At 39.3% G+C, this 21,648-nt stretch overlaps 1 protein-coding gene across 4 annotated transcripts in view; it reads left to right on the top strand.

Annotated features, from left to right (window-relative positions):
- Positions 1-21,648, top strand: part of dcc (DCC netrin 1 receptor) — a 389,213-nt gene that overhangs the window by 250,603 nt on the left and 116,962 nt on the right. For all 4 annotated transcript variants that reach the window (XM_085168991.1, XM_085168990.1, XM_085168994.1 and 1 more), the window contains exon 12: positions 5,506-5,555. In XM_085168991.1, coding sequence (XP_085025117.1) covers positions 5,506-5,555 — 50 coding nt within the window. The remainder of the gene's footprint in view (positions 1-5,505; positions 5,556-21,648) is intronic.

The following is a 21,648-nucleotide window of genomic DNA, read 5'->3' as shown; positions in this document are numbered from 1 at the left end:
AAAGGAAAAACTAATTTATTATATTTACAGGATCTATTGCTTCTATTGCTTCTATTCCTTCCAGCCACATCCACTGTTAATTTCTAACAACAGCACAATAATGACACACTGGAGCACAGGCTTTTTTTTTTTTAAAGTTGCCAACAATAGGCTGTTAAAAATCCACTCTCTCTGAAATACCAAGGACATGATCTCAATGAAAGTTGTCACTGTGGTTATTGAAGAAAGTATTGATTTTGGTGGATGTTCAAGAGTGAACTTAACCCATCCAGTTTAAAAGAATCTGAAGAGGATTTTTATTTTATTTTTTGCAAGCTGGGACTTGTTATAAAACGAGTGTTTTCACTTTGTTGATGTCTTATCTCAGTCTGAGGCAGTCCACGCTGAAAATTCTTCCGCTCAGGCCATACATCGCCGTGCAACATACATTTTATTCAGCTGGGTCCTCAAAAGTCTGAAATACAAATTTGCACAAAGTGCATTTTTATGATCAATAAATTGTCTTAAATTTTGTTTCGATGGGTTATGAATATGTTTAGTCACATAACCATAACCACCACATTTAGCTCACACAAAGTGACTACATCTTTAATGTCATGCTATTTTTGAAACAATCTAGACTCTGATCCTGATTCTGATGACTATATCAGCGAAAGATAACCAGACCTCATTTTAAGACACAGTAGTTTCACTTTGCAGACCCTGAAGCAACGTCCAAATTATAAAGTACAGCTTGTTAGTACTGGGTTGGACCGCCTTTTTCCTTCATTCTTCATGGCACAGATTCAACAGGGTGCTAGAAATATTCCTCAGACATGAACATGACAAACAGTTGCAGCAGATTTGAATCTCTTTATTCACTACATCTCAGAGGTGCTCTCTTAGATTGGGATCTGGTGATTGCGGGTGCCATTTGAGTACAGTGTCGTGTTCAAGAAACCAATTTGAGATGATTTGAAGACATGCTTAATATGTTATTAATATCCTTAACCACAAGGAGTCCAGAATATTAAAGAGTGATTTGTGCAGCCTGACCTGTTTGAACTGGTCCTAGTTTCAAGCAGCACTTCAACTTAGATCTGAAAACTGCTGGGCGAGGTGGTGTCTTTTACCTGGCACTGTGTATGTGTGTGAGAGAAAGACACCAACAGAAGAGCCAATAGCAACACAGTCTTTAGCCCTTCATATAGACAGCCCCCCTTCTTGCTGTCAGGAGTTTCATTAGGAGACTCGGGGGTCTTTAATTAAGTAGGCAGAGGAAGGAGCAGCTTCATTTAAACCTCCTTTTAGCCTGACACATTAAATGGAGTCCACACACACACACACACTTTCTCTTTCACATGGTTCAGTATTAAAGTTCATCATGTGTGGCGCAGAAAAGAGGAAGAAACGATGAAGTTCATAAGTCATTAAAATACTCAGAGAAAACTTAGGAAAAGAAATAGATTCAAGTTAAGAAACGTATACTTGCATGCACTAGTTTTAGTGACCAGCTAATCACCTTTACTCGCTGATTGTTTGACAATTTTAATGTTACCACATAAAAATCCAAGAGTCTTAGCCTTGACGTATTCTGAGGGGGGGCATCAACTCTATTTTTACAATCACTGATTTGATTAATTTGACCTTTCATTGCCCACTACAGACACAGGGAGTGAAATGTCAGTGAGCGACACTGGGAGCCTAATATGTTATCGCAGATACTATTAAAGAGTCTGTGGCCTACACATAGTGGACACTTCACTAGATAATTACATCAGACTAGACGTTCTCAGGGTGAAAAGGGATTGTTCTAAATGTCAGTGTGGATTGTTCACTTGGTAGACATAAGAAAAATTGGACTATTACAAAGTACTCAGCATAGGTTTAGGGATGTCCACATCTAGTTGACCTCAGAAAGACTAGTCGCTTAAACTAATATTTTTTTTATTGTACATCAGTTGATGTCAACTTTGGGTTTAAGCATCCTCAAGCATTTAGAGATGAAGACAAAATCAAGACCAGCTGCTGGAATTCAAGCTGAGGATGAAGATAGGGAAAAAGGCGATTGAAGTTACTTTGAGTCTGACATTGTTGTTGGTGCCACACATGCTAGATTAAGGATTTCAGTAACTGCTGATCTGTTGGGATTTTCCTACACAGCCATCACTAGGGTTTAGAGAGAATGGTCCGAATAATGAGAACATTTCCAGTTAGTGGTGACTGTCTGAGTGAAAACGCCTTGTTGGTATGAGAGGCCAAAGGAGAATAGCCAGACTGCTTCGAGCAGAAGTGAAGGTAACAGTAACAGAGATAACCGCTCATTACAACTTAGGTATACACAAGAGCATTTCTAATCGCACAACAAATCAAACCTCGAAGCAGAACTACACAAGATTAGACTGGGTGCCATTTCTGTATAAGAACAGGAAAATAACGCTATAGTTCACACCGATTCACCAAAAATGATAAATAGTAGAGTCCAAAAATGTTGCCTGGTCTGATGTGACACTCTGACCCTAGCATGGGATCAGAATTTGGCACCAACAACATGGAAGCCTTAATCCATATATTAGCACTTTAGCTGCTGGTGAACGTGTAATGGTGTTTGGGAATATGTTCATCATGTTAATCCCTTTATGACCACAGTGTACTCATCAGCTTGATAACATGTCATGTAGCAAAGGTCGCATAATCTCAAACTAGTTTCTATTTGGTTTTAATTACGGGAATTCACAGTCACCAGTCCAATAGAGCACCTTTGAGATGTGGTGTGACCAAAGTTTCACTTCATGAATATGCTGCCGGAAAATCTGCAGAAACAATGTAATGCTTTCATGTGTGTACCATGAAAAATTAATGCAGGTCCGAAGCCATCAGGGGGTCTAATCTGGCACTAGCAAGGTTTCTCAGTGAAGTATCTGCTAAGTATATACATACCTTTTGGCCTGAAGAAAGGGAATACATTATTAGCTTGAGGTCCAGTAATTAGCCCTCGTGGGTATGATTGTTTAAATTGTAATGGACTCACTGGCATGTAAGCACTCAACTTATGCAATATCCAACCAAAGTTGGATATTGCATAAGCTGTGTGGACATTTCCCTCCAAGAAAAAATGCTGCTGGTGCTAGCACTGTTAATATTAGCCACACTCTGCAAACAAATCTGACATCTGATGATTGTCACACATTTTAACTGCATTTAAATTATAATTTCATTACTGAAAATCCATTTCAAATGGTTCTAAAATATAGTTCTGAAGGGGTCTTGAATGAGGTTTCAGAAGTCCTAGTTTTCACTCTGGCTCCCTCTCCTGCTATTATTCCTAGCTTTTGCATGGTAGGACAGTGTGCTTTACATTTTCTACACAGACTGAGTCCTTTAATATCAATGCAACATTCAGCTTCTGATGGGTGTGCAGAGAGGGACGCTATGATTAATAAACTTCCACAGAGGCAGAGAGAACGGAGGCGTGTGTCCAGCTGCAGTCACACCATAAAAATGATCTGAAATAACACAAACACACACTTGCAGATGCAAAGCGGCTGTATTGTGAATCTTCCGGCTGCGTCTCGATGATAACAGTGACTTGTGGGCTAATTGAATTTACAATAAAACTGATTCATAGACACACGTTGGAAGACACACACACACACACACACACACACACACACACACACACACACACAGACATAAATAGCGAGCAGCTGAATCAACAGATAAGCCGTTGACAGTTAATCAGGCATCTGATTGGACAGTTCACTCAAACCAAAACTCCCTGATTCTCAGTGTGAATGTTGCACTTTTGCTGGACACAAAAACGCATCTGCTGCTTTTTCTAGAAGTCTGTCAACTCTCTCTTCTATTATTCATTCATCTCTTCTTCTTCTTCACCACCATCCTCTCTTTTGTGTTCCATTTATTCTGGTGTTTTTCAGTGCTTTTGGTCTCTCTGTGAGTCAGTTAGCAAGATTACACAAAAACTTTGGAGCCAAATTTCATGAAACTTTGGGAGGTGGAGCTCCCCCAGTTTGTGTTTGTCTTCCTATTTCATCCATTCATTTTTTTCTTGTCTTTGTTTGATCTCTTTTTAGCTTTCTCCTCTTTGTTTGATTATTTTTCTTTCCTTTGCATCTTCCTCTTCATCTTTTTTTGTGCTTTCATGTACTAAAACCACATTTTTTCCTCTTTAAACTTAAAAGCTCTTATGTTTCATTCTTTTTCATCTTCTGATCTTCATGCTTACTCTTTCATTTTCTTCCCAATATCTTCTTTTTTGTATTTTTTCTTCATCTTTCATCATCATCCCATTTTTCCCCTGTGGTCATCATGTTCACTTTGCCCCCCCCCCCCCTTGTTTGTATTTGTATGTTTTACTTTTGCCCTTGTTATGTTTTTAATCTTTTTGCATGTTTTTATATTTTTTTTGTAGCTTTTTCTTCTTCACCTTCTTTGCTTCTTCTGGTGTCTTTTTTTAGGAAATAAACCAAATTTTTAACAAATGAAAGGGTTAGAAGGACTTAAGCAGTCATGTTAAAAACGTTCGATCTCAGTATGTGAACTATCTTACTGTAGCCACAGTGAGGTGGAATGACATCACAGCTTTGGTGCCTCAGCTTCCTCTCTGTGCTGACATCATCATTGTGATAGACAGCATTGATCAGAAATCAAATGAAGTCAGCTATTCGGTCAACAAGCACTAAAAAGAATGAATTAATTAGGGAGCTGGGAAACATTCGGGAGCACAGATGAATGTGATCAAACAAACAAGATAATTGGACGCAAAACTAGACAGAGCACACATGAGATGAAGGACTATCAAAATAAAACAGGAAGTAAGACAGTACTGAGACCTGGACTAAGACATGACCTTGGCACAAAGACAGAAGATAAAACAGGGAGACTACATGGACAAGAACAGACTGGACATGAAAAGGGAACTAACGTAAGAAAACAAGAACCTGGATTAAATTCAGATGCAACCAAAAAATAAAGCACAAACTTAAATCCAAAGAAGTGAACCAAAAGTCCAGAATAAACTCAAAACATCCCAAAAACCATGAGAAGATTATCTTTTTCTTCCAGTCCCTGTAGTATTCTTCTCTGTCCTTCGACACTACATTCATGAATCCTCTCTCTGTTCTTCCTGTTTTCCTCGTGCGTGTCACTTCCATCAAAACAGAAAATAGAAATACTTTTACATTATCGCAGCCATAACAATGTAAAAGTAGCATTAAAAATTAAACGTTTTACGTTAAATATTAATAGCATTCCTATTCATGCATGTATATGTGTAGTTGTCATTTTGCAGGAGCATAGATTTGTTTGCATATTCAGGACTGAACCAGCATGTTACATTTTAAAGTTTAAAGTCATGTTTGAATGTACAACCAGAAAGACACTAGCGGCTTCCTTTTTTATTAATAAATAATATCATTAGAGCTATTGTTGTATTATCGTATTGATTTATATGTTGTATTGTTTGTTTTCCTGACATTTTCCTTTCCTTTACATTTGTCTCTGCAGTACCCAGCGCTCCTCCACAAAACATCACCTTAGAGGTCGTCCTGTCCAGGGTGAGTTTAAATACCAATATTTTTATCCCCTCTTCTCTTTGCTCACATCCGTACACTGCAACAACATCCACATCATAATCTGCTCCATTCGCGGTGGTATTACCAGTAAAATCCAACGTTATCCCCTTGAACAGAAAGACTCTTTCACCTTTTACGATCTGAGCTTACAGACTTTAACATCACTGCCTGACTTTCCAGGTTCTGTCTCCCTTGAAGTGACTGATGGCTGCTTATTCTGACCCACATCTAAACAGTGACACAGCCATCAGTCAGCAGTCGCTCTCTAGTGATCTGGCCTCATTTTACTGATTGATGGGATCCTAGAATGTGCATAAATAAATGTCTTTCTGCATTTTTCCCAACTCATTTATGTTTCCTCTGTTGACTGTCCAAGCTGCTCATGTGATTTATGTGTTGAAAAATATTTACATGCTCTAATTCACACATAGTCAATACAGAAATCAACATTTTATGTCACAAAAAATGAGTGACACCCCCTCTGTGCCCACCAACAGATCAGACAGCTGGTTCAAGGGTTGTAGCCATGAAGGGAAGGAACTTCTTTAACCCTGTGAGAGCTACAGTGCTGTGCAAAAGTCTTGAATCAGCCTTCATTTCTTGATATTTTTCTAGGAAGATAGTAAATAGCTGCAGTGATATACCGAAATGTGTGCAAATGTAAATGGCAATATAGTGCACTGCTCAAATAAATGAAGTAACAGTGACCAGAGTTTGGTATTACGTCAGTAAAACTTGTGAGATATTGATCTGGTCAGTTAAGTAACAGAAGGGGTTGTTAATCAGTCTCAACTGCTTTCATTTAAATGAAATTAATAATACATGCAGTACAGGAACAGCAATAAGAAGCTATGCATTGTTTTGGACTTGGCTAGGGTCAGTGCCACTATTGTTACCAGGTGATACATGAACCCTACAGAGATCACACAGGTAGTCCAACTCCTCTAGGATGGTACACCAATACATGTAATTGCCAGAAGGTTTGCCACAATAACACAGAGAAAACCCCAACAAGCATACTCCCTTATGAGCAAGCGCTTTAGTGACAGTGGGAAGGAAAAACTCCCTTTTAACAGGAAGGAACCTCCAAAAGCACCAAGCTGAGGGAGGTGCAACCATTTGCCATAAATGAATCTTTAAGGCTAAAAGTAATTTCTAATATTTGGGTGTTGCAATTTGCAAGATCAAAAGTCTTATATCAATTTGGTCAATCTCAAATTCAAGATTATCCTCTTAGGTATGTCCCGACAGCTTCCAGGATGGCTGCTCTGTAGGTTCACTAAAGACCTCAAACCTGGACAGATAGTAAACATCAACTTTGGTTTCAAGCTGGATGCATTTCATGTTGATGATTCATTTTGATGATGAGCAGCTACAGCCAGCAGTTTTGAATGGAAGCATCAACAGTTTTCAAACCCAAAGGCGGTACGTCAGGTGAGGAGCAAAGCTAGGAGAGGGCATATGAACCATGAAGACACTGTGAATTAATCCCTGAGGGTGAGTCTGACAACACGTCAGTTCTACTGCCGATTCTACTGACTTCTAATCTTAAGTCCAGCGGTGTTTTAGGAAAGAACAGTCAGAGGAAACAATATGAACTATGGTATGTGCCAGTGTGCCATCCTGTGCTGCCTCAGGATACATTGAAAATGCATAGAAAGGCTGTTGTCTTGACTTTGTCTCAGGAGAAGCCCACAGTGTAGGGTTTTGAAGAGCTCTTATTTAAAAGTATACTTCTCAAATATAACAGAAAATGTGTCTGGTAGCAGACATTGGGGAAAAAAAAGCAAAATGTAGCAAGGATCAGCCCTGTTTAAAGAAAATTACTCAAATGAAAAATAACTTGGAAAGCATGTTATTTTTAACACTAGTCACTGCCTCGATTCATATTGAGTGGTACTAAATATGAGTTTAAACTGAATTAATTCCTGAACTGCATAAAATCAGCAGGAGGTGGCTGGAATGGATGATGGGTGTACAAAGTACTCAGGTTTTACACCAGCAGCTAGAGTTCACGGGCTGACTGCTGTCTGTGGTTTAATCATCAAAGCTTTGGTTGAAGCTTTGATTAAATTTAAATAAACGTCTTGAGTGAATGTGCACTTTTATTTATTAAAATACACTGCCAACCTTCTGAAACCTTATTATATTATATTATATTATATTAATGGTTATTTCGTTTTGCTGTTACTTTTCTAGTAATGTTTGATCCAGTAGAACTGCCATCACCAACAGATTATCCATTAGCATTGGGTGTGTGATATGCTACCAACATGGCATGCAGACCAGGTATTATCCAGTTTCAAAATATTACCATTTTACTGTCAGACTGTAAAATACATTTTAAAAAATTTGGTAAAGTTTAATGAATTGTTAATTTTTCATTTGTTACACTTAAGGTGTTGTGACAGTGTTTATAACAATACTATAATAATGTTTGAACAAACTGGATAAGCATTCATTTTTGGACTCAGTGTTGTACAGGAGGATATTTAGATCCTAATGTCTTTCTTAGATTTTGGTATTCAAGTCTAAAACCTAAAAGCAAATGCTCCTAAGCCCAGTATGAACTGCTGTCCCCGGTCAATAAACTTCCAGGTTTCCCTGTTCTTGACCCTCTGACTTCCTGCTGCAGACTTTGCACCTTTTTAAAAGATTGCTGTCTTCTTTCATTGTCCTGTGTGATGGCACTAACACAACAAAGTATATTTTTGAGTATGTTTGTGAAAATGTTTGGCACTAACACTGTTTCTAAATTATCCCCAAGATCTTTTGTCAGTTGTGGTTTTATAGTAGACGATACAATCATGATATTTAACAATACATAGAGATACAACTATGACTTGGAAGTAGTGTCAAATAATATTATCTGACAAGTTTGCCCAGAACCATAAAATCAACAGCTTAACAACGCTGCAGGTACAACCACTATAAAATGTGGTTACAAAAACAAAATATAGGTTTTGTTTTTGTTTTACTATATGTGTTATAGTAGCTGAGAAGCTGAGAAGAAACTTCTGATGCAAAAATCCATTCCAAAGTTTGGTTTAAGTTCAGCCCAGCACACTGAGGTAAACCAAATCAATATCGAAGATAAAGTCAGATTAGTGCAAAGTTGTTGCTTCCCCAGCAGCCAAAAGCACAACAGCTTGGTTACAGCCACAGGATCCATTTAAGTAGTCCTGTGAAGGTTTTCACAGTTTCTCCTGCCTCTTCTCTGTTTTTAATACCTTGGTCGGGTATTTGAATATAGAGAAGTGGTGGAGATGTAAGTTTGAATAAACTTACCACCTTCTTTCACTCTGTTTCATCAGATGTTTGTGTGATCAGGTTATTTCATGTTGCTCAGAAAGCAGCAGTGGAAAAGAAAATCATGAATGTTTCCGTTGGCTGTGTGAGCAACTTATAATTTATGTCCATACAAATGGAAGTTCAGACAGTCTGTGGAGAGTTGACCTCATTTAGTTTCCGTCCGCTTATTTTTCTGCATGTGATTGATATTTCTCTGACAATTGGCTCTTAGGTCAAGGCTGATTGATTGGCGATGTCAGAGGTGTTTGACGGCTGAAAGCCTTAGGATACATGTATAACAAAGAGCAATATGGGTGTCTGTTGTTGAAAGATGAATGCCAAACATACTGGAGGTGCAGGTGACGCTGCCTCCACACCCTGACCTCGACTTGCACTTGCAAAAAACATTTCACATAGGGGCTAGATAATTAGAGATTAGTATTACTGTTATTGCTTGTTCTAACAGTATCAGTGGAAGCAGCAGTGGTATTGAAGAGAAAAGAAAAGTCACATTTCAAGTAAGATTTTCAGGGTTAGTTGAAAATGTTTTTGCTACCAAATGCTGACTTTCTGGTAAACATTACAAATTTCAGACACATCAAAGGCAATCAAAAAGATCTGCTTAAGCTGATTGTCCTCTAAACAGATGTTCTCCATGCAGCAGACATTATGAATTCAGTGAAAGTTGTGTAAGATGATCATCAGTCAGTACCACCACTGAGGACGTCTAATTTATATTGTCAACATAGCGAAGTGTGTATCTTCAGGCCCCCCAATATTCTTTCAAAGTCCGATTTTTCTTCTTTTTTTCAGCGTGATGAGATGAGAGAAAGCATCAGTGCACAGTTTGTTTCTGTAGATTTCAGCACTTTCTCAGTTTGTCGTCCTTCATGATACTGAGATCAGGGTTGTGGCCAAACTCTGAAACTTTGAAAGGAAACTCAGTGAAGTGACTGCAGTATCTGTATGGTAGCTTTTATAAAAGCTGTTTGATTTCTCTAAATAATAACACGGCGCGTCAATGCTACCTTTATCAAGGATCAAAGATTTCTTGATCTATCACATTTTTTACATTTAGCAGTGATCATGTAACCATCAAGCAAACTTATATAAACAGACAATATATAAAAAAAAAACCCCACTGAGAAAAATAAAAAGTCTGGAATAAAATAACAACATCAAAAATAATGCAAGTTATTTAAAAGATCAGTCAGTTTATACCAAACACATTTAAAATATTTGAATAAATAAACCTTTTATTTTCTAAAAATTATAGCTTCATGATTGCTACATAATTTGACAACACACCCTATTAGCCAAGTGTGTATGTTAGCATTTTTATAGAAGGAAAGGTTGTTTCTTTGAATTGCAGCACACACTATGTGATTGTTCATGAAAATAACTGATTTTAAAAGAATAATTTGAATGTGTCATCTTCTTTTTTCTGGTAATTTTCCATTTTAGCAATTTAGCATGTGCTAAAATAAAAACAATCCATTACTGGAGTGTAATAGGGGAGCTTTGTACTGGTGATCAGAGTGCTGCTGCACAGGTAATGTTGAGTCTGTAGTTTATATGGGTGTTGTGGGTCAAAAAATGTCCAAGTGATTCCCAGGATCATAGGTCTCCCAGGAGAAAGCTGGATTGCAACAAGATGATTGCAGCTTCACCTGTCAGTGGTTTTAGTGCAGCTGATTGGTATATTTTGCAGTGGACTTTTTAATGCAATCAGCCAACTCACACTCACTATGGGAATGTACAGTGCTTATACTGGCTTTGACCTCATTACTCCCAACATTAGAACACTATGCTCAGCACAGCACAGCACAGCACAGCACAGCGCTGCAGGGAGTGGGGAGTGACATCAGTAATTTGCATGATTGCATTAGATGTTTGCTGAAGTGACAGTATCATATGTAGATGAAGAACCTGCTCAAGTCGACTGCCTAAACTGGTTTGCAGGCTTTGCTTTATTCCGTAGGCTGCCTGCCCAAATCATTTTCACAGGAGGCTCAAAGATGTGAAAGTTGAAGTATAACATGACTTAAAAAGGAATTTTCTGCTTATTCTCATTTTCTGTCACACATATACTGCCTCACTAGGGATGTTCATGTTAGGTATGGCCAAAGTTTCAAAGAATGAGGTCAGTGGAAGTGCGAATAAACCCAATGAGCCAGAAGATTCCGTTACAGGCAGTTTTTTTCTATTATTTTCTCCCCATGATGTCACAGAGAACATATATCCTTATATGGTCATCTCAAACAAAAAGTCCAACCCACCTGCAGTTCATATGTCTTCTCAAAGAGGAGATGTCATCCTGAAGAAAGCTGGCCAAAAGAGCGAGAGAAGTCCAAATAATCTTATCTTAAACAGTAAATGACACAAAGATGCTCACGCTAGAAGAGGTGAAGGTTAAAAAATGAAACTGGAGCAGAAAAGATCCACTTCAAATCAAAGACATGTGACCTTTAATGATCCTGATGCAACAAAAACATGTTAACTACTCTAAGCTGAATTTGGTTGATCATAAATAAGCATCGACACAGGAATGTGTTTCACAGTGAAATATTTAAAAACTAAATATAAATTACAAACTTCTGCAGTGACCAAATCACTCCTTAATTGTGTGTCTCACAAACATACACACACAGACAGCTATCCAGAGTGTGTCTGTGTGTATGTGAGTCCTGCCTCAGTCAGTTTCTCTGCAGCATGTTGCTGAAGAAAAAAAAAAAAAGTGAATCTTTCCGCTCTTGTCAAGTTTCTGCTGTCAAACCAACTTTTCAGACAAATCTGACATTTCCTCAACTTTCCTCCAGTCAGTGGAGCGTTACTGCGAGTGTGTGTGAGTGTGTGTTGTTGAATGCTTGGCTGAACACACAGCACAGAGTTTACAGTATGTCAGGCTGTGGGGCTTTTACCCAGAATTCTCTGGAGAGTCCATCTAGGGTCACCCTGTGTATATGTATGGCTGTCAGACTGAGGATCAGGAGTGGATTTTGGTCAGAATAGGCTCATACTACAAACTTTTAGCTCCTCTGTTGGTTCACAATTTCATCAAAAAAGGTTCCTGCTGAAGCAGTTTAACCTCCTATTGAGTCTCCACAGGAATGTTAGTCTGGAGACTTTAGAGACTTGTCTAAATATTAATTAAAGGAAATAGCAGTGAGGAGTCCAACTGAGCTCAATACAAGATGTTAATTTAACTTTTTAGGGGATGAAATTGGGTTTTTCAGAGTTCTTTATGAAATTTCACTTCTTAATTTTGACAGTTTGTCATGATTTGGCTGTGTGGCAGGCAGGAATTGGACCCAAACGCAAACTCACGGGGACAGAACTTGAACTCAAAAGCACAGTTTTATTGCTGGAGAGCAAAACCATACAAACTAAACTGGGAAACTATAACGTAATACACAGAGAAACACACGGCCATGAATGAGGGAGAACACGACACAGAACTGAGGGAGACGCAGACATAAATACAAAGGGAACGAGGGAAGTGGGAGCACACGGGGAACACAGGTGACACTGATAATCATAACAAGACACGGCAGGAGTAAACACAACACTGACGGGAGACTGTCAAAGTAAAACAGGAAGTACACAGAGGTTCAGACAGGAGGAGAGAGAGCATGGGGAGAGCACAGACATAACGGGCTGGGGAAAACATGAAATAAAACACAAGGAGGGGAAACAAGGGCTCACAGATACATAGAGGGGCACACAGGGGGTAATCAAATAAGGAATATCTTAACAGAACAACCTAGGAACCAAGGCATAAATAAGGAACAAAATACAAAACAAGAAAACTAAGAATACTGGGCCAACATGGCTATTTCCACAAAAACCTGGAAATAATCAGTAAAAATCTTAAGATTCGGGAACATTTAAAAACAAAAGAAGCTGTCATGTACAGTCAACGAGAAACATTTACTGTATTTAAACTGAGCCAAATCAATGGCCATGACAACCTTTACATATTTGTACTAAAGGACAGATTTATATCTTTGTATTAATGCTTCAGGTGATACTTGATTGACTCATCGGAGACCTGTTCTACTAAATCAGCCTGCAGCTATTACTGTGTTAATGTTAGAAATATGAAATGTGATCAAAAACTTCTGAGAATAAGCTAAAAATCCAAACCTTTCTCACATTAAAATATGGCTGATATCTCATTCATGATAATTTTCCAATTACATCGGGACTGTTTTCAGCACAGCTGCTGCTTTTAAATTTCTCGCTGGAAGTCCTCTTATTTCTTTTGTCCCTGTGCCTCTATGATCGTTGCTGGGTCTCCTCCAGTGATCCTTCAGCTTAATTTTCAATTTTCAAGAAGTGGACAAAGTTGCAGGGAATCAAACATAGAAAGGGTACCAGGGGGTAAGCAAAGATTGTGACGCACTGCTTTCAGGTTTAGAAACTGTGGACTCCTCAACTGAGAACTGCTAAAAAACTGCTTGGTCTTGTGGCTGGGTCACACATTGTGTAAATAGCACTGCAACCTCCTTACGACTAGGAAAAATTTGGAGACTGATTGCAAAAAGCTCCAAGGGAGGCCCATTGTGTCCGAACAGCTTTGCATAAAATTAGTGTGTAATTTCTAACCAAAGGCAGTTTCACTCAGTCTGCGTCAGTCTACTGATGAATGACTTGACTCAGCTGTTTGCCTTCTGGGTATATTCGTACATAGAAGCAAGGTGTTATTTTGCAGTTAAATTGCCACCTTTCAGCAACTACATGACTCTTCCTATTTCTAGAGGAATTTCTGCTTCAGATATGTGAGGTTCTGTCTAGAATATAAATACTTAATATGGCAAGTATTCTGTGTATGGAGACTGCAAAAGACTTGCAACAGATGGAAGCAGATTTGTAATTTTTATAGATTTATCAGATTGTACATGAATGCCAGTACATAATGCAATAAAACTGACTTGACAATAGTAACTCACTGCAAGTGGTTGCAGTCCTATTTTTGTCATGCCATGATCCCCAACAGCTGGTTTAACTAGTGAGACTGTGGCATTAGCAAGAGACCCAGCACTGAATTACTAATAACCAAGAAATCCCAGTTGATTCTATCTCATAAGTTTGTCGTTATGGTGAAAGTTGTGAACATATGATTTAAGCAGTTGAAAAAGGAATTCAGGGAGCAACCTACCAGCTCCCCGTGGTCTGGACATGTCTGAGAAAATGACCTTGACTGTCCACATTAGAGTAAGGCTTGTTTGTTTCATGTGCCTGGAACTCACACCTCAAATGTCTGATTAAGTTCAATTCTGATATCAGAAGCAAAAGTGTCAGAAGTTTAATAGTTATTCCTAACAAAAGAGTCCTTTTTATAGCAAATAATGGCTTAACTGAAATTTCTAAAGCAGACAGACAAAAGTGAAAAGAATCAGAAGATCAAGCTTTGTTCTCTGGGAAAGAGAAAAAACACGCTCACCACAGATACAAATTTAAATAAATAAAGAAAAATTCACAAAGACTTCATTCAGCTTGTATTCTAGAATTGTAGTTCAGAAATGCCAGCAGACCAAGTGGATGATGGAAAAAAGCTTTTCTTATCTAACTGACCAAGAGATTTGTGGTGGTAACAAAAGTAAGAATGTAAGCAGATGGAAACAAGAAAGACAATCATACTCATTCTAGTAAATCCCTGAACATTTTATTTTTCTATTTAAGTTCTTAACTGTGCCATCCATGAATGGCAGCATAGTGGTGGAATAATTGGCACCAAAACCTCATAGAAAAAAGTTCCTGCGTTCATATCCGCTGGCTGGTTGGGGCGATTTTATGTGGAGTGGCTCTATGTGTGAATGTGAACAGTCTTGTGTTAGCCCTGTGATATTCTGATAAAATGTCCATTGTGTACCTCAGCTATTGTGCTATGGCAGCTAGGATAGGTGCCAGCACCCCAACCTCCACCTTCATCCCCCCACAGCGGTGGCCCTAGCTGGAACTAAGTTAGCAGCAGCACATGTAGCATGAAAAGACTGAAACCCACACAGTTGTTATTACATTAATACCCTGAGATTAGGTTTCAGTTAGATGTCTGTGATTGGTTTATCTGAAAAAATTGATTATTATTTCAATGAAGTTCATCCCCAAAGACAGCTATTGTACCAGTATGTTGCTGAAGAAAACAATGCCTTCTGTGTTTTCATGCAATCCCAGACTCTTTAGATCATCACTCTGCTGGGATCACACCATCTGTTGTAGTTGTCTTTGTTTCAAAAGATACTTCTTTATGAGTCAGATGGCTCCCTGATGACACTGCATGATAGAAGCGAAACAACAGTGCTTAAAGCTTTTGCACAGTTCTCTATATATTATGAATGGCAGAGCCTCCTTGTGGTGTCTCTAGTCGTGTCCAAATTCATGGGCTGCATCCTCCTGAGGACCCGGCCTTCGCGGTCTACGTGGGCCGGGTCCTCAGAAGGTCGGGTAGGCCGGAAGTAAGCGGCTGGGGAAATTGGATGGTCTAGCCTTCTGATTAGCGTCACCGCTGTCTCGGTGGAGTTGAATGAACTCGGCCGTCTGCTCCTTGCTATCTAAAATATAACAGGACACTGGCGTAAATTCTCGACCGTCTCACACTTCTGTTTAATCAGTTTTCTGTTTGACGTTTAGTCAGCTGTGTGAAAATACCGGAGGAACCCACCCGGGGGATTAATAAAATTTTATTTTATCTAATCTAATCTAATAACTTTAATCTCAGCCAAACCGATTTACTCACGAACAAATAAAACACTGAAAAAAGCCCAACAATAACATTTTTAGGTTGTCTAAGTGACTTATATATTACGTTTAACCTAAGTAGCGAAACTCTGCGGTGATCTGAAAATAATGTGCCGGGAGTTGTGCCGTTCTCGGCATCAGTGACCCTCGAGCTCCCGGCTAGCTATCGAGCTGGTGGGTAGCAGATGCTCCGAAAACGTCGAAGCACTTTTGCAAATATGCGATATCTTGATAAACCGAGCAGATATTTGATGTTTACACAGCTACTTTCTCGCCTGAAAATATGTTAAAAGTTTATTTTGTGACCCAGAAAGATTAGTAAGAGTAATTTTAAAACTTAGTAGCGGCCGCCATTATTGGAAACTGTTTAGCTGGGCCGCGCTATGAATTCTGGGATATGGTGGGCCACGAAGGACACACCCGACCCATCCTTCAAATTCGGCGAAAAGGAGGACGCATTTGTCGGCTGCATTCGGAGGAGTCTATGAATTTGGACAGCCTTCGGTGCGTCGCTGTGACGTAATCGGTCTACAAATGCGGCCTCAGGAGGATGCAGCCCATGAATTTGGACACGACCTCTATTTCTGTTTTTTTAACCTTTCTTTTAGTCAACTTTAACAACGTTTGGCTCTTGTCAGAGCAAAAATTGCTTTTAAACCTTAAATCTGGAGGAGGTCTGTAATGGAAAATCACAGCAGTTCCTTTTTTGGCCGTAACAAGTATAAAAGTTCTCTGTCAAACTGAAATACAAAAGACCACGTAGAATGACTCAGTTAATTAAAATAATTTACATATCAGACCTCGTCTCAAACTTACCTCTTGACTGTTGTTGCCAGGGGAAAATATCCTTCGGGGCCTTCGATGCAGCGGTTTAATTGAATTTTATTTTTGACATCGTGACATCATACAGTTTGGAGTTATTTCAGGAACGTTTTGATGTGTGAAGTACTGCTGACCGTGACCTTTTCTTTACAAAGAAGCTCCGATTTTAAAACTTTCCACCATTTTGAATTTAGACACACACTGACTTAAATTCATTTCCTGGTGACAAAACTCAACCCTCACCCTACCCGTACACTAGATCCTCACTATTAAATTCAGATATCACTCATTGTGTCAACAGAAATATGTCCCCACAGCTTCTGTACAAATACAATCTCACACACATTTTTTCCCATTGCCATTGTATTATATTTAAGTTTTATTCACAAAGACAACTTTAATCAATCATCCAGAAGGTAAAAAGACAAATTTTAGTTATGGTTTGATTGATTTATTGAAAAATCTTTATCTGATCATTTACTTGTTTAGCTTTGATTCTTTCTTCCAGTCACAAACTGCTGTTAACTGTACGTTAGAAAAAAGTACTAACAGCACTAACAGCAAGCAGTTGTACAATTTAACATATATTCATGTTTTTCTTTGGTGGACACAAAGACTAGTAGGACTGTAGATCTTTAATTTCACATCATTAATTTAGAAGTGTTGTCAAGTCAGTCAAACTTTATTTCTGTAGCACATTTTAAATAACCTCAGTTGGCCAAAGTGCTCTACAGCTACAAAATGTCAATTATACATAAGAGTCATTAAATCAACAGTAAATATACTGTCATGGTCCTGGGTCGGTGACCCAGCGCTTTGAGTTTGTTATTAGTATTTTCTAGTTTATTCTGTTTTGTATTGGTGGTTGGGGTTTGGTTGTGTTTATTTTCCCTACCTGCGTCTCCCTCGGTGCTCTGTTCATGTCCCCGTGTTGTTATGTAAAACAGTCTGTGTGTTTCCTGTTTTACTTTGTAGGGTTGTGTCTCGTTATGTCCATTAGTTCCAGCTGTGTCCCCGCCTGTCTGCCATTACCCGATTACCCTGTGTGTGTGTGTGTGTGTATATATAGTGGGTGTCGGTCTGTGTTCGTTGTCGGCTCGTCTGTGTTTCATGGTGTCTGTTCCTCGTCTGTGTCTCTCTGCCTCCCACCCCATTTGTATGATCCGGTTTGTTATTTAGCTCACCCAGTTTAGGTTTATGTTCTGTCCTGCCCTCAGTTCTGTTATTTGTACACTGTAAATTAAACCCTCACTCTTATCATCATATCGGCTGTCTGCATTTTGGGTCCTCCGTTTCCTCCACACCACACGGCTCACCCCGCCAGCCGTGACATATACACTTAAAAGTCAGTCATGAAATAGAACAAAGCATTTGCATAATAAAAGCCTAAAAACTGACGGATATAATTATGCAGTCTTGTTGTGTTTAAACTAGTGGATCTGTGTTACAATGTAGTTAGTAATGAGCCACCATGACCAAGAGTCCTGCATTGATTGATCTAATCTGATCAACATTCATCACCAGGTTGGAGATGAATTTTGAAATGAAGGTTGAGATGAAGGTTGAAATGCTCATTAGGAATCCTCCTCACCTCGTAGGACAGTTGTGATGAATAACCAAACAATAAACTGGATTCAGGTTACATAATTGAAGACATGAAACTATGAGGTCACAGGACCCTCCCTGGTCCAATCAGAGTGGGACTGTTTAGCAGTCTGATATTATCCTGATGCAGAGCTTCAGGAGATGTTACAATGATGGTGATTTGGAGGGAAGGACGCACAGAACCTAATGAATGACAGCAAACTGATGATTATGCTTTTCGCTTTGTTTCTGAGGGTGTATTCATCCTGTTACCACGACGACTCCACACAAAACTCAACGATTGGAGATGAGTAACAACACCGGCAAGTGTCAGGCAGTGGGTGTCTGGGAACACCTGGTATAAAGAATCAGGCTGGATGAACAATTTCTTATAATGTGTATGATGGTTTCCACTCACTCCAAATACATGCTTGTTAGGTTGTTTGGTGATTCTGCATCGACTGTGTGAATGCGATTGTGTATGATTGTCTCTGTCATTCTGTGTCACCTGCCCTGTGAGAGACTGTGTCCAGTTCAGTGTGAAATCCTCCCAGATAAAGAAAACTGACAAATGAATAAAACTAAATAGGCTTTTAAATAATCTTTACCAGTGAAAAAGAGAGGAACAGTACCTGTTTTATGTGAATATCCTCTTTACAGATAAGTGCACATCTATAGAAATGTAAGTACATATAATCCTCGCTCTAAACTCAATTCCACACACTTCTTTTTACTCTTGGATCTGTGTGATATCATAGGGAGGGGATATGTTCACATTTCATGTTAGGAAGAAAAACGCCCTGTCCACCTGCTGTTCAAAACTCTTTTTCATGAGGGACAGCCAACAAGCAGAAAGTTAGCTTTAAAGAAGGAGCCGCTTTAATAGCTTGTTTCATACAGGATGAATTGTGGGTCTGCACAGACGCCCAGTATTAGATAAATGAGATTTTTTAAACTGTGAATCACGCAGACCTTCTCTAGCAGAGCCCAACAGGATAAACAGGATAGGTCCTTTCTATTAATATTCTCTATATGCAAGTGACCAACTCCTCATACATACACACATATATCAAGTGTATTTTTGGTATAAACCCTAATGGCTGTTAGTTTTCAGAACACACACACAGAACAGTGCAGCATGGCATTGCATGTTTTGTTGCCGACCAAATAGAGACATTTTGCCCTCCGTGTGATTGCTCTTTTTACCCAGAGGGCATTTAAACACATGCGCGCGCACACACACACACACCTACAGACACACACACTGGCACACAGTCAGTGTGATTGCAGCTCTCACCCAGAGGACATAAACAAACAATCACAGATTGAATTCAGGGAGTGTTTACCCACCTGGTCCTTTGTGTGTGTGTGTGTGTGTGTGTGTGTGTGTGTGGAGGTCACAGGGCGGATGAGCTATTCTGTATGCAGCGTTCACACTGCAGCTCAGCATATAGAAAGAGAGGAGAAGCCCACTGAATTAATTCCAGGTTCACTTGAACATTTTGTTGTTCTTCAAAGCTTTTTCATACATCGATCGCACAAATTGCTCAGCAGCACAAACAGTCGAAGTACAGCTCCAAATACAATAACACCAACTGTACCCATAAATTAAATGGACCATGTCCTGAATCAGCAGCACTGGAGTTTCTAAATACCTGCACTGGTTTACAGAGTCAGAGAAGATACAGGAGGTTTGTAAGAGGAAGTGATCATCATCTAAAGTGAAAGAATCGAATATGGCATTAGTTTAGGCAGACGACAAAGCCAAGCTCAGCTATAATCCCAGAAGATCAGCTGATATCAACAGCAACAGATACTGCCAAGTATAAATGACTGCAGATGGAAATATTGGTCTTCTGTGAGCTGTAGTGGTCCTGACTGAACTACAGTTTTAGCACTAGTTTGTTTTTTGCGTCTCCTCATTCACCTCATTCACTATGTCTGCCTCACTGACAGGATGTTGACAGACAAGGGATGATCAGTCATGTCATGGTTCCCAGCAGCCCAAAGCGAAGCTTTAAATGCTTCATGAGGACTTGAAATAGTTTGGATAGGAATTGGGACTTTGCCACTGTGAATCTCACCTGACTTTTCATCTTTCATCTTTCCATCAAGTTTGTTAACCACTTGTTCATTTCAGGCTTGTGGAGTGCTGAAGCCTGTCTCAGCAGTGAGAGACAGGGGACAGGTTGTCAGTCCATCTCAGAGCCAACACAGAGACACAGACAACAATTCCCTCTCACATTTACATCACACTTTTTAAACTCTTTACCCCTTGAAAGCTGACTAGGAGTAACCCTCGAGGCTTTTTTCTCAATCTAGTAATTTCTGTCATATTTGGTGGTCTCTGTCTAAGCAACTACTTTTCTAAAAACCTGGAAACTATTTTAATGGTTGTCATCAAACAGTTTTCTCTATTAATGTATACTCAGGTGTCAAAACTCGGGCAAAATGGACGGAAGAATTGTTGTCTCAAAGCAAGAAGGTTCTGGTTGGTTAGGAATTTTATGTCTGAAGTGTGCATGTACTTCCTGACCTTGTGTGTTTCTTCCTACAGTCCAAAGGCATACTTGTTAGCTTAACAGATGATTCTAAATTGATGTGGGTGACAGTGTTTGGTTGTCAGTCTCTTTGTCTTGGCTCTATAATGGGCCAGTGTCCTCTTTAGAGTGCACCTCACCTGTTTCCCTGTGTCAGGTGGGGCAGGCTCTTTGGGGGTCCTATGTTTCACAAGCAGTAAAGAAGATGGTTAATATAGGACACACTTGCATTTCTTTTAAAAAAACAAGAAACTTGCAAAACTAAAGATTAAAAAGATGAGTACAGAGTGTTGAAACTTCCCTGCAAGGTCTCTAAATGGATGATGTAGATGAAAATATTTTGTTTTTTTAAAAAACCCTTTTTCAGTTTATTCTCTTTGCAGTTCTGCTGGTTTTCTTTTACTCAAAATGTGTTGTGGTTATTATGTTTCCTCTTTGGTGGTGATGCTCATCCATCCACTTTCATTTTCATCCAAGTTCCCAGTGTAGCTGGACTCTCAGCAGCCCCAGTGTTAAGCAGAGTACTCCCTCGACTTGGATTGCCAGATGGGGCAGCTTGAATCAAGGGTTTGGCAGTAAATGGCTGTTTTCAGAATATCCTGCCTGGTGTGAAGAGTATGTCTCAACCGGTTTTAAACACTTTCCTGGTTCATCAGGGAACTTAATAAGTTTTGAAGCCTGTGTTGCACATAGAAGAATTTACGTGAAGTACGAGACACCGGAGCAGGGTTGGCATGTCTTTGGTTATCTTCATTAAATTTCTACAAGATGTGTGCGCCCCCACTGTGATTATCAGGGCTGTCTGATTATTATCTGTATTATTATCAGCGTTATCTTCATCAGCTTTCTGCGGGCCTCCGTGTATTTTTCCTGCTGTCCTCTGAGGGAAAATTAAAAGAGACGGAAGCACTCTGCCTGTTTGAAGGCGGTGAATGAGGCCGTGCCTTTGCTCACCCTGCTGCTTTACAATGTCATCTACCTCTGAATATAAAGCAGCTGCAGGAGGGATTTCTGTTCCCGACATTTTCTGCTCCAGTCAAACTAGGATAAAATAGAATGAAATCATCCAGTGTTTCAATACAGCTGGAAGCCAATTT

Source organism: Neolamprologus multifasciatus, chromosome 7, assembly GCF_963576455.1.
Source record: "Neolamprologus multifasciatus chromosome 7, fNeoMul1.2, whole genome shotgun sequence".
Lineage (NCBI taxonomy): Eukaryota > Metazoa > Chordata > Actinopteri > Cichliformes > Cichlidae > Neolamprologus > Neolamprologus multifasciatus.
Note: the sequence above shows the minus strand (reverse complement) of the source record. Positions and strands in the feature narration are given on the sequence as shown.